General features: G+C 43.7%; 1 protein-coding gene across 1 annotated transcript in view; it reads right to left on the bottom strand.

The window, feature by feature from the left end:
- The window catches only part of bsna (bassoon presynaptic cytomatrix protein a), a 51,534-nt gene that overhangs the window by 5,231 nt on the left and 20,845 nt on the right, over positions 1-25,458 (bottom strand). The window contains 13 exon segments of the mRNA XM_056464555.1: positions 1,073-1,198; positions 2,732-2,785; positions 3,621-3,752; positions 5,524-5,620; positions 6,014-6,780; positions 7,266-9,627; positions 10,313-16,924; positions 17,724-18,143; positions 20,671-21,477; positions 21,479-21,551; positions 21,553-21,588; positions 21,686-21,996; positions 23,458-23,953. Coding sequence (XP_056320530.1) covers positions 2,745-2,785; positions 3,621-3,752; positions 5,524-5,620; positions 6,014-6,780; positions 7,266-9,627; positions 10,313-16,924; positions 17,724-18,143; positions 20,671-21,477; positions 21,479-21,551; positions 21,553-21,588; positions 21,686-21,996; positions 23,458-23,953 — 12,154 coding nt within the window. The 3' untranslated portion in view covers positions 1,073-1,198; positions 2,732-2,744.

Here is a 25,458-nt window from a genome sequence, read left to right as displayed (position 1 = left end):
TACAATAAAACTGCTTAATCTTTGAATCTTCTCTTTCTTTCTTCAGGTTGAACATTAGCTTTGATTGGGGAGGTTCTTTAATTTTTAACACACTTCTTAACATAATAGTTAATAACTCATCTCTAATAACTGATGTTTTTTCATCTTTGCCATGATGACAGCACATAATATTATAATATTAGACTAGATATTCTTCAAGACACTAGTGTTCAGCTTAAAGTCACATTTAAAGGCTTAACTAGGGTAATTAGGGTAAAGTTAGGGTAATTAGGCAAGTCATTGTGTAACAGTGGTTTGTTCTGGGGCAATCCCCAATGGTTGAGTTCAAAATATTTGATGCTTTGTTGGGTTATTTTTAACCTTTATTGGGTTATTGAGTTACCAGTTGGGTTAAAATTTAGAATTTCAACTGATTTAACTGACACAGAACAGCTGTATTAATATGCGTGCGCAATGTTGTTTTTGCGTTATGACATTTATTTAAGCTCTAACACAATAATATTGTTGTTTTATCAAATTTCCTCTCCGTGTCGTGATTTAATATCCGTTTCACCAGTACTCTTAATTATTGATGATACAAACTCATGCTTCATAGCTGATCTTAAAGAGATAAAAACACTATAGACCATTTTCACATTTCTGGGTTTCTGAGTAGTGGAAGTCATCATAGGTGGGAAAACTCAATGAATAGGAGAGTACAACAAATAATGTTTTTACAATCTTATTTGCTCAAATAATAACAGAAAAACTCCACGATGATGGGTTAATAAGACTTTCAGAAAATTTCAATTTAAAAATTGCCTCTAGTTAACAGCACTTGGGAAACTGAAAGATTATATTCCTTTGATGAGATATCCATCAGTGATACAGAGGAATATCTCCATGCGACACCATTAAAATGACTCCTCAGTAAGTGGAGCTAGTGCGTGTCTGTCTGTTAATTAAACTGATTCTGTCCAGGCTTTAGGATGGTCGTCCAGTCTCTTCCGATCAGGGAGCCAAAGCTACATGCAGAACCATGACTTTATACTCTCCACTTTCCCATTAAATTTTACAGTAATGTTTCTCTTACCAGAACAACTATACAGCTTCTCTCCCTCTCACGTTCGTTCGTAAGTTGTTTTCTCTTCAATGTAAAACACAATAGGGAAACTTCATAGGTTTTTCCAGTGCGAATGTCCTCTGTCAGTTTAGACACCTTAAAAAAACACCAAAACAAGGAAATAATCAAAATATCCACCAACTTCAACTTCTTTTTAAATGATGCAACTTTGTATTGGGTGAAGAACTATGCATGTTATTTTCATTAATTACGATATACACTCACCGGCCACTTTATTAGGTACACCTGTCCAACTGCTCATTAACGCAAATTTCTAATCAGCCAATCACATGACAGCAGCTCACTGCATTTAGGCCTGTAGACATGGTCAAGACGATCTGCTGCAGGTCAAAGCGAGCATCAGAATGGGGAAGAAAGGGGATTTAAGAGACGCTGAACGTGGCATGGTTGTTGGTGCCAGACGGACTGCTCTGAGTATTTCAGAAACTGCTGATCTACTGGGATTTTCACGCACAACCATCTCTAGGGTTTACAGAGAATGGTCCGACAAAGAGGAAATATCCAGTGAGCGGCAGTTCTGTGGGCGCAAATGCCTTGTTGATGCCAGAGGAGAATGGCCAGACTGGTTCCAGCTGATGGAAAGGCAACAGTAACTCAAATAAGCACTCGTTACAACCGAGGTCTGCAGAAGAGCATCTCTGAACACACAACACGTCCAACCTTGAGGCGGATGGGCTACAGCAGCAGAAGACCACACCGGGTGCCGCTCCTGTCAGCTAAGAACAGGAAACTGAGGCTACAATTCACACAGGCTCACCAAAACTGGACAATAGAAGATTGGAGAAACGTTGCCTGGTCTGATGACTCTCCATTTCTGCTGACACATTCAGATGCTCGGCTCACAATTTGGCCTCAACAACATGAAAGCATGGATCCATCCTGCCTTGTATCAGCGGTTCAGGCTGCTGGTGGTGGTGTAATGGTGTGGGGGAGAGTTTCTTTGGGTCCATTAGTCCCAATTGAGCATGGTGTCAACGCCACAGCCTACCTGAGTATTGTTCTGACCATGTCCATCCCTTTTTAAGCACAGTGTCTCCATCTTCTGATGGCTACTTCCAGCAGGATAACGCACCATGTCATAAAGCACCAATCATCTCAGACTGGTTTACTGAACATGACAATGAGTTCACTGTACTCAAATGGCCTCCACAGTCACCAAAGCTCAATCCAATAGAGCACCTTTGGGATGTGGTGGAACGGGAGATTGGCATCATGGATGTGCAGCCGACAAATCTGCAGCAACTGTGTGATGCTATAATGTCAATATGGAGCAAAATCTCTGAGGAATATTTCCAGTAGCTTGTTGAATCTCTGACACCAAGGATTACGGCAGTTCTGAAGGCAAAATGGGTCCAACCCGGTACTAGTAAGGTGTACCTAATAAAGTGGCCGTTGAGTGTTGATGCATGGATTTTATTTTTATAATGCTTTAGTATATGGTTAACCATGATTAATAAATGCAGTACCAGTGTTCAGTTATTAGTTAAATATTACGTACATTAACTAACATTGAGTAATGGAACCTAAATGTAAAGTGTTACCACATATTTTCTATACTACAGTTACAATACTGGACATTAAAAGCATGGCATGAAAAACTGCACCCACCTTTACCTGCACCTCACCACAAGGAGGTGAACTTCTTGCCAAATCCAGAGATGGCTGCGACAGACAGAGAAATTAAAGGAGAAAATTGAAGTAAATGAGTCACTTATTTTACCGAAAGGTTTAAATGTCCTGTTCATTTACTCAGCCACAAGATATCTGTAAATAAGCAGTTTTCAGTATTTAATGATTCATGTTTTTATTTTTCCTTGTTTATTTCTGCTGTTGAATTGCATTATGGGAGCTTGATCGTTCTTCCAACAACTTTTAAGCTTGACCTTTTGAACATTTTAAATGTTTTAAGTGATTTATTGTCTGAGTTGGTGTTGTATATTACTATTGTGGATGTGCACATTGCAATATCAATGCTGAAACTATATATTGTGCAGCCCCAGTGTACTGTCCCTTTAACGGACACATGAAATCAAAACTAACCATATTGATTTTGTCAGCTCGCATAGTTCTGTGCTGAACAGTTCATCTGTGCATGTCATTAAGAACAAAATAACAGTTTGCTCGTGTAATCTTTAACTGAAATCTTGTTTTCAGCTTGTTTTCAGTTTAATTCTCAGATTAGGTCTGTCTGAGGTATTGGGCGGGGCTAACATACTTAACCACGCCCCTTCAACTGACACTATAACAACAAACAGAAATGGTGAGGAGGAGAAGTCTGTTAGGCTGTAATAACTCTCCCCAAACTCTTTTCCCCATCTTTCTTAATGACTCGCCTACTTTACAACATCCGTTCAGCTCGCAGTGGAATTAGCAAGCCACGCCCACTGTTTTCTCATTTAATAATTCCCTTCTCTGTTAACAGCATCACAATGTGAAAAAAACAGCCACAGCTTCCGGTTCATTTGGAGTTTAATAGTGAGTGATTTGGGAAACTCACCTTCTCCTAATTTGCCGGCCTGTTCTGCAGCTCCTCCAGGCAATATTTTGGACAGCATGCTGTCTCCATCAGGACCCATCTGACCTGCGGCTGCGCTGCCGATTCCTCCAGGTCTGGGAGCAGCTTTGGACCCTTGAGGATTATTATAGGGGACAGATTTAATTTAAGTACACCAACAGACACACTAGTTGAGTCCTAAATGCAACCCAGACTCAGTGGAGATATGTGCCCAGGGCTACATTTTTGAGAACTGACAAAAATATGCTTTCTTTCTTTAGTGTTTTACAAATCCACTAGAGGGTGCTGTGTACATTTTTCATTTGTTCATTCATCCTTCCGTCTTTCAGATGAGACGTTAAACCAAGGTCCTGACTGTCTGTGGTCATTGATAATCCCATGGCACTTCTGATAAAGAGTAGTGGTGTAACCCCTGGCCAAATTCCCTCTTGACCCTTACCCATCATGGCCTCCCAATCATCCACATCCACTGAACTGGCTCTATCGCTGTCTCTCCTCTCCACCTATAGCTGGTGTGTGGTGAAGCACTGGCGCCATTGTCCTGTTGCTGCCGTCACATCATCCAAGTGGAGCTGCACACTGGTGGTGGTGTGGAGAGACCCCCCCCCCCCCTCATGATTGTGAAGAGCGTTGGGTGTATGTCCATGCACAAAATATGTGCTATATAAATAAACACATTACATTTTACATTACATCATTCAGGGGTCACCACAGTGGAATGAACCACCAACTATTCCGGCATACGTTTTACAGAGTGGATGCCCTGTGTAGTCCACACAGAAAGAGAATGTTATAAACGGAGGTCGGAGCCAGCTTCAATGGGTGGGACTTGAGCAACCAGTGGGTGGGCCTTTGAGCAACCATTGGGCTGTACAAACCTGGAGTTTTTATTCATTTAATGTCTTGTACATGACACAGAGTCCAAAATTGTGCTTTATGAATGTCTACACCCACCCCAACACTAAACCCAACCTCACAGTAACCTGATGTGTTTAATTAATATCTGCTCCACCTACACCACCTAAACCCAACCTACTTACCCCTCCCATTTGGAGGTCACCCCACCTACTTGCGGTGTAATCCCTCCCACTTTGAGGTCTCCGGGCTGCAGCAATACCTACTTGCAAAGAAATGCCAACTGGGCCAGCCGGGACTTGGACCAGCAACCTTCTTGCTGCGAGGCCACAGTGCTAACCACTGAACCACCATGCTGCCGCATACATTTTTGACAATCTTAAATAAGTTACTGGGGCACGTTTTCTCATTCATGCTATTTCTTGTAAATCCACCAGAAGGCGCAGTCAGCTTGTTGTTGTATATAATATATCAGCTTGATATGGACTGACCCACACAGCCCCTTCCCTAAACCACAACCCATAGTGTTTTCAAAAGCAAACTAGAAGAGAACAGCCATATCGGCAGTGTGCTTCTACCACCTCATGTGTTTTTTGGCATTTGTTTTTCCAGGTTTCTCTAACCATCCTTCATCGGACTCAAACCCCAGTCTAGTGCTGTTCATGGTGAGCTACTGAGCAAACCAGACACACCAGAAAAGCTGTTCATAGAGAGATAAGAAGTCAGTGGTCTCGCCCCATAACATTGGTTTTACACATTAAATGCAGCCATTTTGTACCCGCAAGCACATATTTCTCGGTTTTCAAAAACGTACACCAGGGCACATTTTTTCATTCACAGTGTGCAGTTATTATAAAGTGTTTTAATAGATGTGTCTGACTCAAAGGGGGCTGTTTTTCTGAATATTCTGAGATATTTCCCAGCATAGTGTAAACATATCAAATGTGTATGGATTTGGTCAGCAAAACATATTGTCCTTTGATTGTGGATTTAGTAAATCTAGGCCATTTTTTGTGTGAGGTGTAATTACCTATCCCGGTGAGTGGAGGCTGGGCTGTTTTGGCAGGCTGTCCAGGGACTGCTTTTGCTCCAATAGCAGTGGCAGGTGTGGGCTCTGGTTTAATCAGCTAGAAACAAAAGACAAATTGTCATAAAATACATAATACATAAATACTACTCATATCTGACAACTCTTAATATGTCATTCAGTTACAACTTTATGGTTTTACATTTCATTTCTAAAAGAAAAACCTCAAATAAACGATGCATTTTAATATATATTTACATACAAATATATATTTACAAACAATTACATAATTAATAATGAACAGACTCAATGACAGGCTAAAAATCTGTGGATTTCTGCACATTCTGTGTGGGCCTACCTATGGGGTTTGGTTTGCAGTTGCACACCCTCAGATTTCAGACGACATTGTTCACATTAGCCAAAGGAACCAAATGACATCAACCAAACAAAAGTGTAGTGAAAACACCTTAAGTGCCTTGTTATATTCACTTACTGCAGCTGGGGATGTCTGTGCTGCTGAGGCGGGCTGTCGAGGCATTGGACCAGTTTGGCCAGGTTTGGCTTGCAGTTGCTGGGCTTGCACTAACTGTGGCTGCACTGCACCTGCGGTGGACGTCTGAGATCCGGGCCTGGCAGCTGAAGTCTGTGCCTGCTGTTGAAGCTGTGTTCGCTGCCCTTGCTGCCCATCAACTGGAGGCTGGGAGACGCCTTGCCTACTGGAACCTGAAGGTCCAATAGGACCTTTCTGTCCAGCCCCAAGAGAGCCTGGCTGCCTAGATGATGAGGGGTGATCCTGTTGCTTCCTACTAGATGACCCTTGATGGTGGGAAGATGATTGTTTTCCAGAACGGGAGCTGTGATGATGGCCTGAGGTGTCACGGGAGTAATCTGAGGAGTGGTAGCCCTGAGAACGAGAGTCCCCCCTCCTCCCTGAAGCTGACAAGGAGCGGGAGTCATGCCGAATGGACGGATCTTTTGAGGAACGAGATGATCGAGAGGAACGAGGCTCATCGGAGTGGCGTGAAGAGTGCCGACCAGAACTCCCGCTGCTATGATGGCGGTGCTCACGGGAGGAAATGTGACGGGTGTGACCGTAATCATCTTGAGGCCACAGATCTTCTGGTGGCTCATCATAATCGTGGTATGTGTGCTTGACATGACCTCGTCTCCCAGAATGACCACTGCTGCCATAATGACGGGAACCACGAACATCCCGTGGCTTCTCAAACCAGTCCGTCTCCTCTTGTCCAAGATGGTACGCTTTGGAAACCAAAAGCAGATCACAGTCAATCTCGATGTCTGATGGCGAAAGAGGATTGCACACTGAGACCATGCAAAAGAAAAAAGAAGAACAAAAAAGGCAGACTTAAAGAAAAAGCATGCAATGAATTTAAACTCAATGTACAGCATAAAAGACAATCACCTATAATGAGATGTTCAATTAAAAGGTTCAAAAGTCAAAAACATTCAACATCACACACTAAGCGCACACACAAATGAAGCACCTTGGAAAGGAACAAGAGTGGGGGAAAAAAAGTAACGAGACCACACAACAACTCATGCAGTTTTAGGAACTGAGCACAACACTGAGAGTCAGTTTTATTGAAAGCTGCATGTTGCCTGAAGACAAAACATGGGCATGCACTTGCTTTTCACTGATTTACTTCATCTATTCACTCTCTTTCTCTGGGTGGGTGGGGGATGTTTAAAGTGGGCAGTAACGCTGGCATTCAGCTCCCAATTACCTTCGCTGTCAGAAACAGCACAATGCATATCGTCAATTATATACATATCATCTGGCTTGTAGACATGGGTCCGGGGCAGGTCTCGAATATGGTCCTGCACATCGGGTAGAGAGTGACTTGAACCATATGAATTTGATGGATAGCCGAAAGCCCTCTCAACACCCATGAGCTTTGTCATGGCATGGGAGTTCTCCTTGTCTGAATACTGGGAATGCAAAGTGGGGTGCACACTGTGGCCATAGTTGCTGTGGTATGACCGGTCTACACGGTCCCGTTCATATGATCTGCTTCTGTAGCTCCTCTCGCAGGGAGAGATTTTGTCCATGCCATAACCAGCTGAACGGGACCTGCCATAGCCATAGAGACGTTCATCATTATAGTAGCCCCGCTGTGGACTGTAAGTACTCCGTAGCGCATAGATGCCATCCTGAAGTTTATAGTACTGGGAACCTGAGCCATAACCACTTGTTGTGGAGGTGCTCATGGTGTAGGAGGCCAGATCAGCCTCCACATCATGAGCTTCCTCAATTGGGGAAAACTTGGACATCTTCTGTTCAATGCATTGTTTACGATGTTTGCTCCTCTTGGAGGACATGACGGCGGAAGGGCACAGGTTTTTTGTGGAGTGCCTCTGGGCTGCCCACGTAGGTGCCGAGTGACTGCAGTCATCATAGTAATATGACGATCCCCCACCCATGCTACTGCTTCCCACTACCCGGCCATGCGTGTTTGCCCCTTGTGCTTGGTAGCTGCAGGTGCTCTTACCCCTGCCATGATGCTGGTCGTACAGATCTGCATCACGTTCATCCTCCGGTCTTCCAAAGGAGCTCCCCCCTCGAGTATGAAGTCCATCACTCCCATATCGTCCGTGACCCTCACTGCGATGTGAGTCTGAACTCGTGCCCATGCCGTCCTTGGTCAGTTCGCAAATGTCATCGATCATAACATAGTTCCTTGGGACACTCTGCTCTAGGTTGGAGGATCCATACAAGCCATCACTGGCGTACATGGAGGGGCTGTCCATTGAGTGTATATGGTCAGATAGTGTTGTCTGGCCATATGTATTTGTAACAACGGTATTATATTGCCCATAAGAACTAGCTGTAGTTGCTGTATATCCATAAGCATTTGCAGTAGTTGTTGTGTACTGCCCATAACTACTGGATGAGATTGTTGTGTATGGCCCATACCCAGAAGGTGCAGAGGTTGTTAAAGGCCCACCATATGTATTTGAAACAGTTGATGAGTAGGGACCATAGGTGCTTGCCATGGTTGTGCTGTATTGGCCATAAGATGGACCCAAACCAGACTGGCTGTAACTGATATCTTGGGCAGTGGTTGTGACTACAACTGTGGGATTGCTTATAACTTCATAATTAGTGGGCATTTTGTGTTCAAGGTCAGCAAGTGATGTCTGTCGTGGCTTTTGGTGAAAAGTGAGAGTGTCTGTCTGTGGTTGATAGGTGCTTGCTTGACTGACCGGATAGGGGGGTGCCTGGCTTGGGTATGGTGTATTGTGGGTTGGATAAGGGACTGGACCAGTAGGTGGTAAGGTAGCCTGAAACCCTGGTTGGCTTGGCTGTGCTGATGGTGGCATGGAAGTGTCTGTTGGATATGGAGGCTGGCTCTGTGGAAATACTTGGGATGGAAATGACCCTTGGACCTGATAGGGCAGGGTTGGATAAGTCTGTAAGGGAGTGGGCTGGGGGAGAGCTTGAGCTTGGGTCACGGACGGATAGGGAGGTTGGTTGAAACTTGTGCTCTGCAATGTAGAGGCCTGTGGGGTAGGTATTGTTGGGAGACTTTGGGGGTACTGGTACGACACAAAAGATGATGTGGGGGGAAACTGGGCAGCAGTGTTCAGCTCACAAGTAAACTGGCTGAGAGGGGCTGTGTTAGGTCTGGTCATTAGCCCGTTGCTCTCAAAGGATGAGACTGCAGCTGACAGGCGAAGATTGTTGAGCTCAGAGTCTGACATATAGTCTCGCGAATCACCCATGCAGCGCAAGTAAGCTAGCTCCCTCCTGTCTCTCTCCTTTGCCAGTGTTTCTTTTCGTTGTGTAATTCCCAACTCCAGGTATCTAAGCTTGGCGTCAATTTCCTTTTCCTCTTCCTCCAACTCAGCCTGCTGCTTACGTAACTTGGTAGATTCCTGTTCAACAGCCTTCAACTCATGCGTCAAATCCTTAAGTAGACTGGTCTTTGCTGCTAAACGAGAACCCCCCTTCAGAGATGGCAAAGAGGGCACAAGCATGTGGGATAGGTTATGGGTGACCATAGGCATCTGTGTCTCCTCTGGTGGAGGGCTGGGCAAGGTCCTCTTCACCTTCCTTAAGAGGGAGCTCTGCTGTAGGGCTGCCAGCTGCAGAGACACAGGGCCCAGGAAGAGTGAAAGAGCCAGGACCATGAAATACAGAGGATAACACAATGTTATATATTAGAGTACCACACATAACCTCTAGCAAAAACACAGGTTTAATGTGAATTCCAACTAATGTAACACCTTCCTGCATATTGTTATTGAAATCAGTGTGATTCTGATCAGACGTGCTCTTTTGCTGTTTGGTCCTATATACAGCAAGACCATACAATGTATTTCAGCTGTAACAATTAAGAACACAGAGTTTTTCTCAAAATCAAGAGGTAACATTCTGAAACAAGCAGACAAAAGGTGACAGGAACTTATAAGGATGATTTAATTTAGTCATGAATGCAAAAATGTGCAAGTAAAAATATACTTTGAACATACATTCGCTATACTGTACCTGATCTGAACAATAAACAAAAAACAACACCAACAAACTAAATTGAAACGCTAAACCAGAAAGTTGAAGTGACAAACAATTTGTAATTTTTTAGCATCTCATGCAGCCTAGTAATTCATATCACATTGCAACCTCATATTCAGTGATTAAAATTTCTGGTACATATATAATAACATATATACTATATAGCATAAATAAAGCTCCACTGCTATTCTATTTTTAACAAGTTCAGTGTGTCCAATGCAAGTGCAAGTTCAGAATCCAAAAATGAATTACCCATACCTGACTCTGAAGAGCTTGCTGCTGATAAAGTGAAATCCTAGCCTTGGTATGTTCATCTGTAGTGGGACTAAGCGGCTTAGGGTCTGACATAGATCTCTGGATATTCTTCATAGGGCGAGGAATGGCCTGATGTCTCTGTGATGGCTCGGCAATACAGGATTTCTGCTGCGGGGTGACATGTGCTTTATTCAGCCTCTCACTAGAAGAGAATGATGTGTCTATGATGCGTTGTGGAGAAGAAAGAGGAGAAACAGGGGAATACAGCACCTGTGGAGATTTAGGTTGTTGCCGGATCAAGCTGGATAGAGACTCATTATGCAGGTGATGCTGCTGGTAGCCAAACTCCAAAGGATCGGGCCTCCGCCTTCCAAACTTCACAGCATTCTGATGACTTGGCGAGAGTGGATCTGCTGAACCAACTAAATGGACACTGGTGGGGCTGACCGTGGTAGCGATGCTTATCTGTGGAATAACTATGCTTTGAGACTGAGTCTCAGGTTCAGTTTGGCAAGCTAAACTTTGACCCTTCTGTGTTCTCTCAGGACCAGAAATATAGTGGACAATTTCAACCTTGCTAGGATCTGGTATAGTGGCATGTATGCTTGGGGACACTTTAATCAGCTGCTCTGTCTCTGTTTGGCAAGAACAGTCTCGAATGGTCTGTATGGCAATACTGGAGGATGCTGTCTTAAAATGTGATTCAGATTTATGGTCTATGTTAGATTCAGCAGAATGCCTTGAGTAACGAGAACGTCTACGTCTAACTGGCTGCTCCCACTCTGCCTTGTCTTCATCATCATCTGTCTGAACACTGCAGTCAACACTGCGCCTAGTCCGTCGTCTTCTTGATACTAGGTATCTCTCCTCTCCATCTTCATCATCTGTTTGCACACTGCAATCTACAAGCCTCTGAGGCAAAGGGAACATTGTCACTTCTCCCTCATTTCCATCTTGCAATCGAGGCATAGATCTTTGTTTACGCATAGACCTAATTTCTGCCTGATCTTCAGTATTTCTCAAGCATATTTCTGATGTAGAATTTGGTAGCGATCTAACAAAAACCTGAACGTCATTATACAATACATCAGAGGCTAATTCCTGTGGCTGAATAATTCTTCCAGATTGATCACTGAGGATTTGGGTATTTCCACTGACTGTCTTTTGTCTCTTTTGTTCCTCAAGTTGCTGCTGCAACTGATGTTGCAAAGATTGTATCTGATCAAGCTGCTGTTTCTGTTGAGCTAGTTGCTCTCTCTGTAGAATCAACTGGCTTTCTCTCTCAGCTTGCTGTTGCTGCAACACTTGTTGCTTTATACTCTGCAGTTCCTGAATCTCACGTTGTACAAGTATCTGCTCCTTTTCTCTATGCCTTTGCAATTCTGAACGCTCACGCTCAAGCTCATCCTGAAGCCTTAGCTGACGCAACTTTTCCAGTTCCACTCTCTCTCTCTCAATTTGCAAAAGTTGTTCCTGCTGTTGATGGACTTTTTCCTCAGTTTCATTTTCTTGACTTGAAGCGATAGTTCTAATAGCAGTAGGAGTAGTCCGACCTCCTTGAGTTGCAATAGGGTGACCTTGCACTTGAGGGTATGATTGAGCAGATGAGTTAGATTGTGTTAGTTGATGTTGTAAAGGAGGTTGGGTATTTGTCTGAAGATGGGACTGAGATAGATTTATTGGTTGCGCTTGGACTTCAGGTTGGCTCATTGCCATGGTCATTGGTGTTGAAATAGGCACAGAAGAGGACTGAATTGGCTGTGCAAAAGATCCAGCTGCTGTTATGCTAACTGGAGACTTGCCAAGGTACAATGGTGCATCTTGGACTGTTGTGATAGCTGGAGACTCGGGTACTTTTGTAGATGTTGTAACGGGGAGAGGATTAGGTGTAGGACATTGGAAAGGTGCCTGCCCAGTCCTCGGAGCTACTGGCAATCTGGTTAAGCTTGCCAAAGGTACAGGTGTCATATTTGGTGTAGGATATGGTCTGTATCCCCCTCTTAACAGAGGCCTTAGCACAGAAGAAGGCTGAGTTGTTATTGGAACTGTGGATGCAATAGGTGTGTTTATAGTTGAATATATCATGCCATCTGCGGATCTAATAGCTGATGGATACATGGCTCGAAGACTAGCTTGCCTTGCATTGATAAGATCAGTTAGAGCTTGACTATGGGAAAGAGGCTTTCTATCTGGGCTGTACTTGAAACCAAGTCTGGGACCTTGAGGAAGATTAATCCTACTCGGTGGACCACTGCTTCTTCCAGTGCCTAGCTGTAGTATATCAGGGTTACTACTGTATCTATCTATTGAGTTAAGGGCCGCACACATGCGACTTATCTCCCTGGCAGTTGTAGCACTGTACTGGGCAAGATTAGACTCTGCAAAATCACCTGAGAAATATCCATAATCTGAGTTAATGTTGGTCAAGGAGCTGTATCTTCTAATTGGTAAATCTCCAATATCACCCTGACGAAGGTCTGTGAAAGAGCCATACTGAAGCCCCATTCCAAGGTAGCCTCCATCATACCCATCCTTCATTGTGTCTGTGTATAATTCTCCAGAGGAATGAAAATGTGGATCATGCTTTCCTGAATATGATGACAACCCAGCGTCTGCAAGGTTAGTTTCAGACATTGATGGCTGAAGCCGGCCAGGGAGGGGCAATGTGTATGATTTAACTGTGTAATCTTGGTAAGTCTGTCCATCTTGTCTTAAATCAAATTGCTGATAATGCTGTGGTAATGTGGTTGGTGCTATTGATGATTGCTTAGAAGTCTCATCTGTCACTGGTTTCTGAGAGAATGGACCACCCACACAGCTGCCACCAAAGGGAAGATTGTAAACCATGTCACAACAAGTCACTTGATTTTCTGGTTTTATTTGCCCTGTTAAATTCATTGCATCCTGGCCTTCATCAGGCTTGACGAGTTGTGTGATCGTAGCTCCTTGTGCTGCACCATCAATTTGGACCATCATCACTTGAGGCTTGACATTTGCTAGATTCATGACACCTGTCTCTGCTTGTTTTGCCCTAAACTCAAGAGGACCACCAACACTATACACATCAGATGACATAGCTGGTGAGATAACATTAACTTCTGTGGCAGTACTTGTCTGAGTGACTAGCATGTCTTTTTTGAATAGAGGTAGTTGGCTAGATATATTCAAATTTGCAAAAGAGGCAGCTTGTTGTTGCTGAAGCTGATGATGTTGCTGAAGCTGTTGCTCAAGAAGTTGTTGTTGTTGCTGAAGCTTTTGCTGTTGTTTAAGTAACTGATTTTGTTGTATACTAAGGTCTTCAAGCTTAGCATCAATCTTTGGTATAGATGGGTCAATTGGTGGTGGCTTATTTGCTGCTAGGCAAACTACTGTTCCCATATCTTTGCCCAAATCAACTCTGCTTTCCAGTGGATCACAATAGAGCACAGGGTGTTTGGGTTGGGACATGAACATGGATGCAGCTACAGTAACACTGACCGTAGTTGCCGTTGATGTCACAACATGCAGTTGCTCCTGTGTATTAAGGTTCATTATCAAGGGCTGAATAGTTGTGGATTGACGAATGGGACTTCCTTCAAGAGACCCAGAATATTTTCGAGATTCTGTGGCTAAGGATGTCAAATCCATTCCTTGGTCAGTCATGATAATAGGTGTTGGCTTTATGCCAGTTCGTAGATCCACTACACTTGCACTTTGAAATCGTTGTCCTTGCTCTATTCTTGAAGTACCAGGAACCGTTGAAATGCGACAAAGTGATATGTTTTCCATTGACAGTGATCCACGTGTGTACATGCTCGCAGTGGTGGCCATGCTAGTTCCAACATTAACTTTTTTGGCTCTATAGTTCCTGTATAAGCTATGCTGCGGAGACTGTTCATGTGGTGGTGTATCAGGAGGGCTGAAAGGAGGTGAGTAGGCATCAAATGTTGACTGGCGGCTAAACCTTGTCGGTGAAGACAACGGAGATGTAGCCGTGTTAACTGTAACTGGTTTTGAAGGACTTGTGGGCTCAGGCTCCTCTGTTCTAATCATATAATAGGTATCTTGAGTGGACTGCTGTCTAAAAAGGCCTGGTGTAACAACTCCATGTGAGGTCTGAGTGCCCTGTGCCATAACAGGAGAGGTGTGAGAAGCATTCCCAGAGAAAGCTAACACAGAAGGGCTGACTGTCTGAGTTGAAAACTCAGCTGTTCTCCTAGAAGGAGATCGTGTTGGACTGTGAGTAGGAGATGAAGTTGGAGAAAGGGGTGGGCTCCTTTCATGGTACGCATAAGACCTAACTGAACTTGGGCCAGATTCAATTCTAGTTTCTGAGGATGTTGAACTATCCCTCATCTGCACTCCTCTGCTGATGGCCATTTTCCGTGCAGCACTTTCCCTCTGGTTGTAAGCCTGAGTGATTGCAGCAATTTTATGAGACACATTTGAAACACTAGTGGTTGTGGTAGTTTGACGACCATATAAACTAGGCTGTGTAGTGGACATTGTTTGACTGGCAGTAGTTTGAGAGACAGTGACAGTCTCCCTGGCATATACTCCATAAGCAGCAATAGTCGTGGCAGCAACTGTTGGTGTGATTCCATTTTTACCAGTTTGATTTCTAAGTCTGTCTTTGGGCCCATCTTTTGAAAAATGTTGAGTTACTCTGACGTCAGGTATCCGTCCTCCTGTCCCAGTTTCAGAAAATGAAACAGGTGCTGAGAGCTGGGTGGGGCTTGTTCCAGGAGTCAGTAAAGCATTGCTTTGTTCCAGCAACTTAGCAAAGGCTGAGCCTGTATCCAGCAACTGCTTTTCATTGTAGGAAACATCCATCTCCATTTGGTCATCCAGCTGCTTTGAGATGTTTTGTGAGGTCTGACGGATCTCTTCATAAATATCCACTGTCTCCTCGTTCTCATAAAGCATGTCATCTTGATCATTATAATCATATTCATCTTCGATATCTTGTCTATTTCTAATGTCTGACTCTTGATAGGTGGCTGTGCTGTACTGCTGTAAAATCAAACTTGAGCTTGATTGCTGCTGTGTCTGCTGCTTTTGTTGCTTCTGCAACATCTCCGCTTTCCTCATCATTTCTTCATAGACTTCTTCTGCACTTTTTAATTTCTTGCCACTCGAGGAAGTAGTTACAGCAGCAGTAGATGATGTAGTTTCTGGCTTTTCAGTAGGGGAATAAAGGGACATAAAGGTGGGCAGGTTGTACTCACTACCAGATTTGTACAGCTTTGATGAAATTTCATAGCCCTCAGCATCTGAGTCAGCTGAAGGAGAATACTCTGAACAGGAGGACCGATGGAGTTCCTCCATCTCAGCTGCCTGCCTCAACTCCTCGGTTGGAGAAGCATCCTCAATGGGTGACAGATTACTAGGGGGAGTCTTCGATCGTTCTCTGCGTCTCTGTGCTCTTAACTCTTCTTTATCACGTTTTGTTTTCCGTACTGTGCTTCGTATTCTCTGTTGCTCGACTTCTCTCATCTTTTCCTGCTCCCTTAGGAGTTCTTCTTCCTCTCTCAATTCGTCTTCTTCTGATGAATCCTCAATGGTGGGTAGGAGAGGGCCATGGGAGCGATGCCTTGCCTTCCTCTGCTGCTTCGCCTCCTCCAGTCGCTGCCTCCGACTAGGACTACTGTCACTGTCATCTTCCATTGAGGATATGGAGGTAGGGGATATTCCAGAGCTGTAGCTAGACGTGGTTGGAGGAAGAGTAGAGGAATAGTCCCCTCTTGACCTTTCTTCTGGAGAACCGGTGAGGCTTTCCATCTCCAGCTCAGGCTCTCGGTCAAGACTCAAGTCATTGTCGGTGCTTAATTCCATGTCTCGACTATAACTGTTGGTGTTGTTCAATTCTATGGTCTTGAATCTTCGTAAGCCTCCTTGCGAGGCCATGAGGTCCTCTTCAGCTGATCCTTTGTATATATCACTTGTTGTTTTACTCTCCTCCTCAAAGCTACTAGAATGATAAGTGAGACGACGCTTTTCTTTTCCTGAGTCACTGATGTGCTTTTGAGTCTTTTTTAGCTTTTTGTAGCCATAGCCTTCATCCTCATCCTCGTCCTCCTCTTCCATTTCCTCTTCCTCGTCCTCATCCTCGTTCTCCTCATCTGCACTCATCTCCATTATTTGCCTCCTCATAAACTCCTCATCGGTCATCTCTTCAGATTCTACATTTCTTTTTTTATGGCCACTGTTCTCCGTCAAAGCAGAAATTGCTCTAAGCTCTTCCTCAGTTGGATCCTCTTCCTCTTCCATGATGCCCTCAAGGTCTTCATCGGAGTCATATTCCTCTGGGCTAATTGATATTGAGCGAGACGGATGCTTCCTAAAATCACTGTGTTGCTGCTTTCCTCGCTTCTTGTCCTGTTTTTTGTCCCCATCGGTTGAAAATTTAGACTCTAGCAGGGGTCGCATGGAGCTCTCCAGCTTTATCAGTTCAGACGGACTTGGTGGTGTATAATGCCCAGTCAGACCTCTCTCATTCATCTTCAACTCTTCCTCCTGGATAAGACCAGTAATTTCACTTTGTGAACTGGAGATCCCGTCAGAGGAATAGCCAGTATCACTACAACTCTGTGGGCTCCGAGAGAGGTCATGATTGCTGTTTGTCTTGGTGGTTTCCTAGAAATGCAAAAAAAAAAAAAAATAGATGCTTAGACATACAAATATCAGTGCACAATATATTTAAGTTGTCGGCACCTTCCATATAAGTGACACTCAGGTCATTGAGCCTACCTTTATGAACTCTCTTTATCTTTTAAGTAGAACCCTGGTTATTAGGGCTGGTATGGGTTAATATAACATAAATTATGTCTGGAACACACGGAGTCAGTCAAAGAGCTAGGGCTGATGAAAACCGACTGTAAATCTATGTTCTGCACCATGTCCATCCCTTTATGAGCACAGTGTCTCCATCTTCTGATGGCTACTTCCAGCAGGATAACGCACCATGTCATAAAGCACCAATCATCTCAGACTGGTTTCTTGAACATGACAATGAGTTCACTGTACTCAAATGGCCTCCACAGTCACCAGAGCTCAATCCAATAGAGCACCTTTGGGATGTGGTGGAACGGGAGATTGGCATCATGGATGTGCCGCCGACAAATCTGCAGCAACTGTGTGATGCTATCATGTCAATATGGAGCAAAATCTCTGAGGAATATTTCCAGTAGCTTGTTGAATCTCTGCCACCAAGGATTAAGGCAGTTCTGAAGGCAAAAGGGGGTCTGACTCGGTACTAGTAAGGTGTACCTAATATTGTAGCCGGTGAGTGTATATGCATACAAGTCTTAATACACAGGGTTCGTTTTAAGTTTAAAAATGCTTACCATTAACAAATGTCAAAAACATTTCCTTCAATCCAAACATGCTAATTTATAAAACAATGGAGAAATGACTATAACCCAAATACGTTTACCTCATAGTACTTAGTAATGCTCTGTAGTTCTTTCTTTTCGTCTTTAGAAATCATCTGAATCGACTCTGTTGTTCCTCTCTTCTGAGCCAGTTTATTTTCTTTATCCTCAAGCTCTTTGTCCAGTTTGGGTGTGTATTCTTTTCTCTCTTCTCCACCAGTAAACGCAGCAGTGATGGACACAGGAGGGGTGGTGGTTGTGGTTAGCGGTGTAGATGTCTTCATATCACTTGAAAATGCACTTTGTTGAGAAACTGGGGGTTTCTGCTGTGGTGTCCCTTGCAGTGGCTTGCTGGAAATTGGCTGATGGCGTGGAGAACCCAACGGTTGGCGACTGGGAGATGGTGGTGCGACTGGAACAGGATCGAGTCCACCAGACATCAGTCTCTGAGTCTGACAGTTCAGACAGAGCCATTCTTTCTTCTGCAAAACAACAGGGAAGCTGAAGATTAGTACTTAGAGTGATTATGTATTTCATTTCAAATGTATTCAGAGTAACAAACACTAAAATTCCCCCTTTTATAAGATGTAATATAAGTCTGGGATGTCTCTAGAGTGTGTAGTGAAGCTTCAGCTCAGGATAGCACACAAATAATGTTCTCCAGCTCTCTGAAACTGACCCTTTCAGGCTTTATCCTAATTGTGGTGTTTTGGTGACTGTCGCATTAAATGCAAAAGAAATTTTGCCCTTTTCAGAAGAGGGCGGAGCTACAGATGGCTGTGCATCAGCGTAGTGACAGATGTAAAACAGCAGTGTGTGTGTGAGTGCTGGTCAGGTGTGCATGTGTGCTTCAGTGTGAGTGTGTGCTTCATGCTTCTGTCAGTCTATGGAGACTCCTGTCGCTGTTCATTGTGCTTAATTTGAATTTAAATTCATGTGCTGTTCTGTGACCTTTGAGGTCAAGGAGCAACAAATCAGCTACGGCTTTAGGACATTTAGCAGCGTGCACCAGATTTTGATGAATTCAGCATACTGTTTAATATAACCCTGTCATTCAGATTAACCATTCCGCTATGCAGAGCTGGTCAAATCATTAAGTGACGTAGGCCGAGGGCTCAAACCCTGCTGGGATCTCCATATGTGCTGGTATGTGTCAAACACACTGAGACTCTCCTAAAGCACTAATAAACCCGAAATACACAAGTCATCAGCACTATCTTCATATATTTAGCATAGGCATGGGTGTGTGGGATAATATGGAGATTATGAACACACTGACAAGGAGCCCCCGAAAGGGCTAGGACAAGCACACTGCTGTATTATCTACCTGTAGTACATGTAAAATGCATTTTGGGAGTTTTTTAAGTTGTCTCGGTGTCGGTCAGCAGAACTTAGATCTTCTTTTGGTGTGTCTCACTGTCAAAATGCTTAACTAAAAGCATCAATCATTAAATTTTTCATGCAACTTCTAGATTTCTAAGGCAACATATCTCTAGTGGACAGTAAAATCCTCAACAACTGAGTGCAAACTGGCACTCAACACTCGTCTTCCTATGATTCAATCAGCTCCCAAAGGACAAATACAATTTTTCTTTTTCAATACGGAGAGAAAAAACAATCTTAACTTCAGTTTCATACCTAATTTAATGTCACAGCTAGATTTTTGCCTTTCTCTGCAAGTAAACACATCAACCTACTGTATTATAGGTGAATATACTGTATTAATGTAATATGATTCTTCAGTTCTCTTTCCACCACTGCTGATTGGTAGACATTTGACAACACTAGTGTGTCATTATTGCTGATTCTGTTGGAACTTACACAAAAAATGCAAAACAATAAACGTTGTTCCTAATAGTTTGTATAAAGGATTAAAAAGAGAATGAGACAGAAACTAAAGGGTGTCGCACACTGAATGCGGCACACAGCGCCATGCATTTTAGAATACAAAACTTAGATTTCTATCAAGATACGCACACCGGCGTCGCAAGACGGTGGCTGTCCGTGGTGCCCAGCTACAACAAATGGGGATTGCACATTGGATGCGCTGCTCACACATGACAGTTGGAAGTAACGCACACCAGATGCGCACAATCGAACGATATTTAATATACATTTCAGTTGGCGCTCTGTGGCATAGCAGAAATATGAACGGTGTCATACAGAGTCATAGCTGGGCGCCTCAGTGTTCATCTGCTGTTAAGGGTGCTTTCACACCTGGACATTTGTTTCGGAATGGGTGCATTTGCCCCCTTTGCTCGGTTGGTTTGGGCATATGTCAATCCTGCAATCGCGCTCTGAACCGCACCAATCGGTCTGAAATCGCCTGAATAAGGTCTTGGCTCAGTTAAAATGAACTCCGGAGCATTTTAACTTTAGCGAGAAAACAATATGATCCAATAAACTTTCAAACCAGGCTATCACAGTCTATTATGTTTATATGATAGACATATGGAAACATATATATAAAAAGAGAGAATGATGAGCAGGGCGAGATATCATTCCTACCCCTAAAAGTGTGTATTATGTAGAATACGAAAGTAAAACAAGTTGTACTATTAAAAAATATACATAATATCATTAACTCTTTTGGTTAAGGTGACTTCTGATATAGAATCGATATAACAATCGACAATTAAAATGAGGCTAGGTGTGAGAAATTCTACCTCTACTTTATATTTGGTGATGACTGCGTCTGTGGCATCACCATTCAAAATGAAAGCACAACTTTTCGCCTATGAGGTCTCATATCTCATCGTCATGAACTAATATAACGACATATGACAGCTGATCGAGCAGAATCCCGGAAAATAAGCCAAACTCTGGCCAATGTGAGGAGAGTTTACTAGCATGTGACTTGTTTTAATAATTTTGATCCTTTTAGAAACTTTGCCATCTGAAAACGAAGCACAACAATTTTAATCCCTGTTTCAGGATAAGACAATCGATCTATAGGAGTGAATGCAACCTAAAACAACATTTAAGCATGAGACATGTGGAACTCCTTACCTCCACTAGATGTGGAGTGGGATTGAAGCCACACAGATTGCAGACCTCAGTATGGCACTGGGTGCAGGACCTGTAGTTTGGTGCTTCTGCGGATCCCACATTGAAGGCAGTCTTGCACAGCGGGCAGGTGACCTCTGGCTTCTGGATGACTGGCTGTGTTATAGGCTGTTTTAGTGGAGACTGCTGCTGCGGTGCGGTCTGGTGCTGTCCTGCTAACTGCTGTGGTTTTGAGCCTTTTTGATGGTGCATTGGTGACTGTTGTTGCTGATTCTGCTGTGGAGGTTGTTTCTGCAGTGGGGCTCCGGGGCCTTTGAGCACTGGAACTCCTTCTGGACCTGTTTTGAAAGCCCCTGGAGGCCCTGATGCGGTTTTTGCACTAGCCCCAGAATTGGTTTTTGCACTAGCTCCAGAATTAGCATCACTAAAGATCACCCTTGTCCCCTGCGCACTCTGGTTCCGGGCAGGCGACGGCTGTGAGGATCCGGGAAGAGGATCAACAGAAATAAGAGTGCTCGCCTGGTTTAGTAAAGATGCCCCAAAACCAAACAGCTTAGTTAGACCATCCTGAGGTGGATCGTGGGATGTTGCATGATGAGCTGGGGAGCTTCCAGCACTTCGGGTTCGATCTGGTTGACCTCCAATCCGCACCGGAGATCCACGTCCGAGATCCGACTGTGACTGTGCCTTTGCTAAACCAGGTAAAGGCACCGCACCCGGATGAGGAATACGTCCTATTTGGGGCCCTCTTTCTGGACTTTTTGGTCCCAGTACTTGCCTTTGGGGCTCTGACTGGTACCATGATTGTAACATGTCCTGCTTGTGGTTGCTCTTTTTGAGTTTGGAGTCCAGTTTGTGGCCCACTGTAAAATCCAGTCTGGCTAGCCAGTTGGACCAGTCTGTCTCTGGATCCCAGAACAGCTTGAGGTGTGGAGTGGCTGAGGCTGCCTGCTGAGGCTGCTGCTGAGGCTGTGGATGTGTATGTGTATGTGGCAGAGGCTGTGGATGTGGCTGAAACTGCTGCTGAGGCTGTGGATGTGGCTGAAACTGCTGCTGAGGCTGTGGATGTGGCTGAAACTGCTGCTGAGGCTGTGGATGTGGCAGAGGCTGTGAATGTGGCTGAAGCTGTGGCTGAATTTTCATCTGTGTCTGCATTTGAGGTTGTATCTGTGGTGTGGGCTGCGCTGAGGGTTGGGTCTTGGGTATTGGGTCAGGCTTGGGTTGATGAGAGGGAGAGTGTATCTGCTGCTGACTCTTGGACCGCGGTGTTGTCATGTCCATTCCCAAAGCCCGCTGCATTTGGCAGTTTAGACAGAGCCACTCCTTGACCTGTTAATGAAATAAAGGCAAAACTCAGAGACAGATATACATCAATCTGATCATCTTTGGCTAAAACTAATTGGCTAAGGACTAAAGATTGGGCATTTCAGACATTCCACAATGTGCAGAGTTTAGTCATGTAGCTCTCACTTTATTTTGATGGTTCCTTTAACAGACTTTGTTGACTATACTTTGTATTGCTTTGCCAACTAATTCTCATGCATTCATTCATTCATTTTCCTTCAGTGTAGTCGCTGATTTATCAGGGGTTACCATAGCGGAATTAACCACCAACTACTCTGCCATATGTTTTACACAGTGGATGCCCTTCCAGTCGTAACCCAGCACTCATACACTACTACCAGTTTAGTTCATCAAATTCAATATACCCCCAGTCTTTGGACTGTGGGGGAAACCAGAGCCAACCAACTCTCTTTAGAGTATAAACAAACTTTCTGTTTAATATCTGCTGACACTAATAGAAAGAATCTATAAGAAACTTTGCAAGTACATGTGGACTTACACTTAAGGCCCTGGTACTTAAAATGAAGTTATTCAATTACAGATTTAGTTGGGCCAGATTGTCAAACCAAGAAGGTTAGCTGGGCCAGTCATTTTAGCGACAAAGCAGCTCATATGGACAAATTTTAAAACCAACACAAAAAATTTATTGAAAAACATAAGGTTTATTTGTTCTTTCTCTTTTAACTTTGGTGAGTTTGCAGAGCTAAAGGTGCATACAAAAAGAGCTGAATTAATCTGAGGGCGTACTTACACGATGTACAGTTGCCTTGAACCGGGCTGTAGCACGCTTGTCCCCCCTCCCGTCTCACCCGACAGCCCGCACTCACGTTGCGGGCCTGAGCATGCTTACGTCATCAATGATGCGCTGTTCAGTTTAAGAAGCGCTCTCGCTCAGCACAGTCAAGATTTCTTTATATCGTAATTTACGTAGGTATTTGCGTTTTGGCGGGACGATAGACATAATTAATACTTTATAAGTATTTAATTTATTATCTATGGGCGGAACCATGGGCTGGGCCGCTCTGAGGTTGATTCTGGGCCGCATGTGGCCCGCGGGCCGCCAATTGAATAGCCCTGGTGTATATCATATATTTTGATCTCATAGACAGATCAGCTGATCTGAGAAAATTTCTGTCAAAATAGTACAACACAACTCCACTTGAATATTTGTGACATCAAATAAGGGTTAGCACAAATATAATCAGCCAGATTACATTACCACAAATGTGCTATCTAAGAGATTATATTATTGAGTACAATTTTTGTCATGTCATTTGAAATCAGTACCTAATTACCCTTTCCAAGTAATCTACCCAGCTCTGACTGGCATTGTATATCTGCAACAATGAATGACACTTAACCAAACTAAACTTCCTACTACCAAAGCATATTCACACCAGGCCAAGTCATACATATGTTGTGATCACGTTTCTTCAGAAGTCTTACCCCTGTAAGGTGTGGGTTGGGGTTGAAGCCGCACTGGTTGCACACTGTAGTGTGGCACTGTGTGCACTTGTTGAAGTTTGGCGACCCGTCGAAATTGGTCAGCTCTGTTGTATTGCAGACTGGACAGAGTTTACTGCTAGGCATCGGTGCGATCTGGGGTACGGAGTATGGTGAAGTTGGTGCACTAGTTCTGTCAGGAGACACTGACGGGGAGCGTCCCGTTCTGCTGCTACTGCTGAAGTCCACTTGGAGGTTGCGTCTGGAGGCATGCTGGCCCGGGCTCTGGTTGGCTCCCATGCCCCCTGTTGAAGCTTGAATTTGAGACTGATGCGTAGGCGTAGTCTGGGAATGTCTAGGTCCATCATGGGTTGGCTTTTTGTAAGGATTTGCACTTGTTTGCATTCCACCCATGCCAAAGTCAGCACCCGGGCCTCGATCACTACCAGCTCCATAGCCTAGTTTTGGACTTGTTGGTGGACCTCCCCCTCCAGCCAACCTAAATAAGACAAAACAAGAAGATGAGAACATATGAGTATTGCCAGTTGTGAGTTTAAACACATTTTTATACAAGAGACTCTTAACTACTATCATTCCTTTTCATTTCACGAAAGTAAATATGATCTGCAATCAGATTAAATACCTAAGAAGCCTGTTGGTCACTTAGGAGGTGATCTCAGTGAACCTGCATGCTTTGTGTGGATTTTATGGGATTACACAGATCGCCCCCTAGTGGAGGAACACTGAATTTTCAAAACCTTTCAAAACAATAATCACATATTGAAGCCCTGTTTACTTAGCTCACATGACCTCGCCGATTTGATACATGCTGAATCTAAACAAAATACTCATAAAAGTTTCAAAGCTTCAAGCATGAGTGTTTCAAAAGCAGCCATGAGTAAATTACAATCCTGTGCTTTTCATTTTAAAGATCTAGGCTCAAAGTCTAAAGCTCATGGCGCAAAAGCAGTAAGAGTGTGTCTGAACCCACTTTTGCTATTTTAAGCATGGGAAAAACAGTCTGTGAACCAGGCGCATGGTCTAACAGGGTTGTGCTTATTCTCCTAATGAGTTCTGGGTGTATTTTAAGCATAATGTGCATTAAACCAATCAGAGTCTTGTTTCACATTCCCTTTAAGAGTCAGTTGCGTCGCTCCATGGTGCATTTGCTATTTACATAACGACTTTAAAAGTGTAAAAACTGAATGCTTCACTAGTGAGAAAACAGTTAAACAGAGCATCTGCAGCGCCAGGATAAAGAACGAGCCTCCTCCATTCAGCCTCTTTACTTTACTCCTTTACTTCACTCCTTTACTTTACTCCTTTACTTTGGTGTAGTGAGGAAACTGTGGAGACTCACTCCACTGAACACATCCATTAGCCCACATATTTAATCTTCTTTGTTAAGAGCAAAGATTTGTGTCAAAACTATTTCTAACTTCAGTTCTAATCTCCAGCAGAGGAATAAATGAACAATAATAATGAAGTGTGGTCAAAACACTGAGTTATATCCACACACACGTCCTGTTCTTATGGCCCATATGGTGATGCAGACGTCTCCAAAACCCCACAGCTGGACAAATCTACACTTGTGTTTATTAAAACAGATATGGAACGTGGAGCAAATCATGCAAATTACAGTTGCGCTGGTTTGAAAATAGCAAATAGCAAAACGTCTTGTGCCTTATTGCATCAGGTGTATGATAGGTGTTAATTGTAAAAATACACTGTAGAGCAACTTTTCCACTTTCTGAGGTCATTTCTAGTGAGACATTAGTATTGTAATAAGCAAACATCCCCTCAATTATCACCAAAGCTCCCTCTATTGTGCTGCACAGGATTAATTCTTTAAGCTGTCGCCAAAGTTTGTCTGAAATCTGTTTGGTCAGCTGCCTTCATGCACAAACGCTTCCTCCAAAATCACTGCCTTGTAGAACAGCAAGGCAACAAGTCAGCGGCCTACGCTCCCAGATGCAGCCCACATCATTATCGCTCGTAATCTCT

The sequence above is a fragment of the Danio aesculapii genome, chromosome 8, assembly GCF_903798145.1.
Source record: "Danio aesculapii chromosome 8, fDanAes4.1, whole genome shotgun sequence".
NCBI lineage: Eukaryota > Metazoa > Chordata > Actinopteri > Cypriniformes > Danionidae > Danio > Danio aesculapii.
Note: the sequence above shows the minus strand (reverse complement) of the source record. Positions and strands in the feature narration are given on the sequence as shown.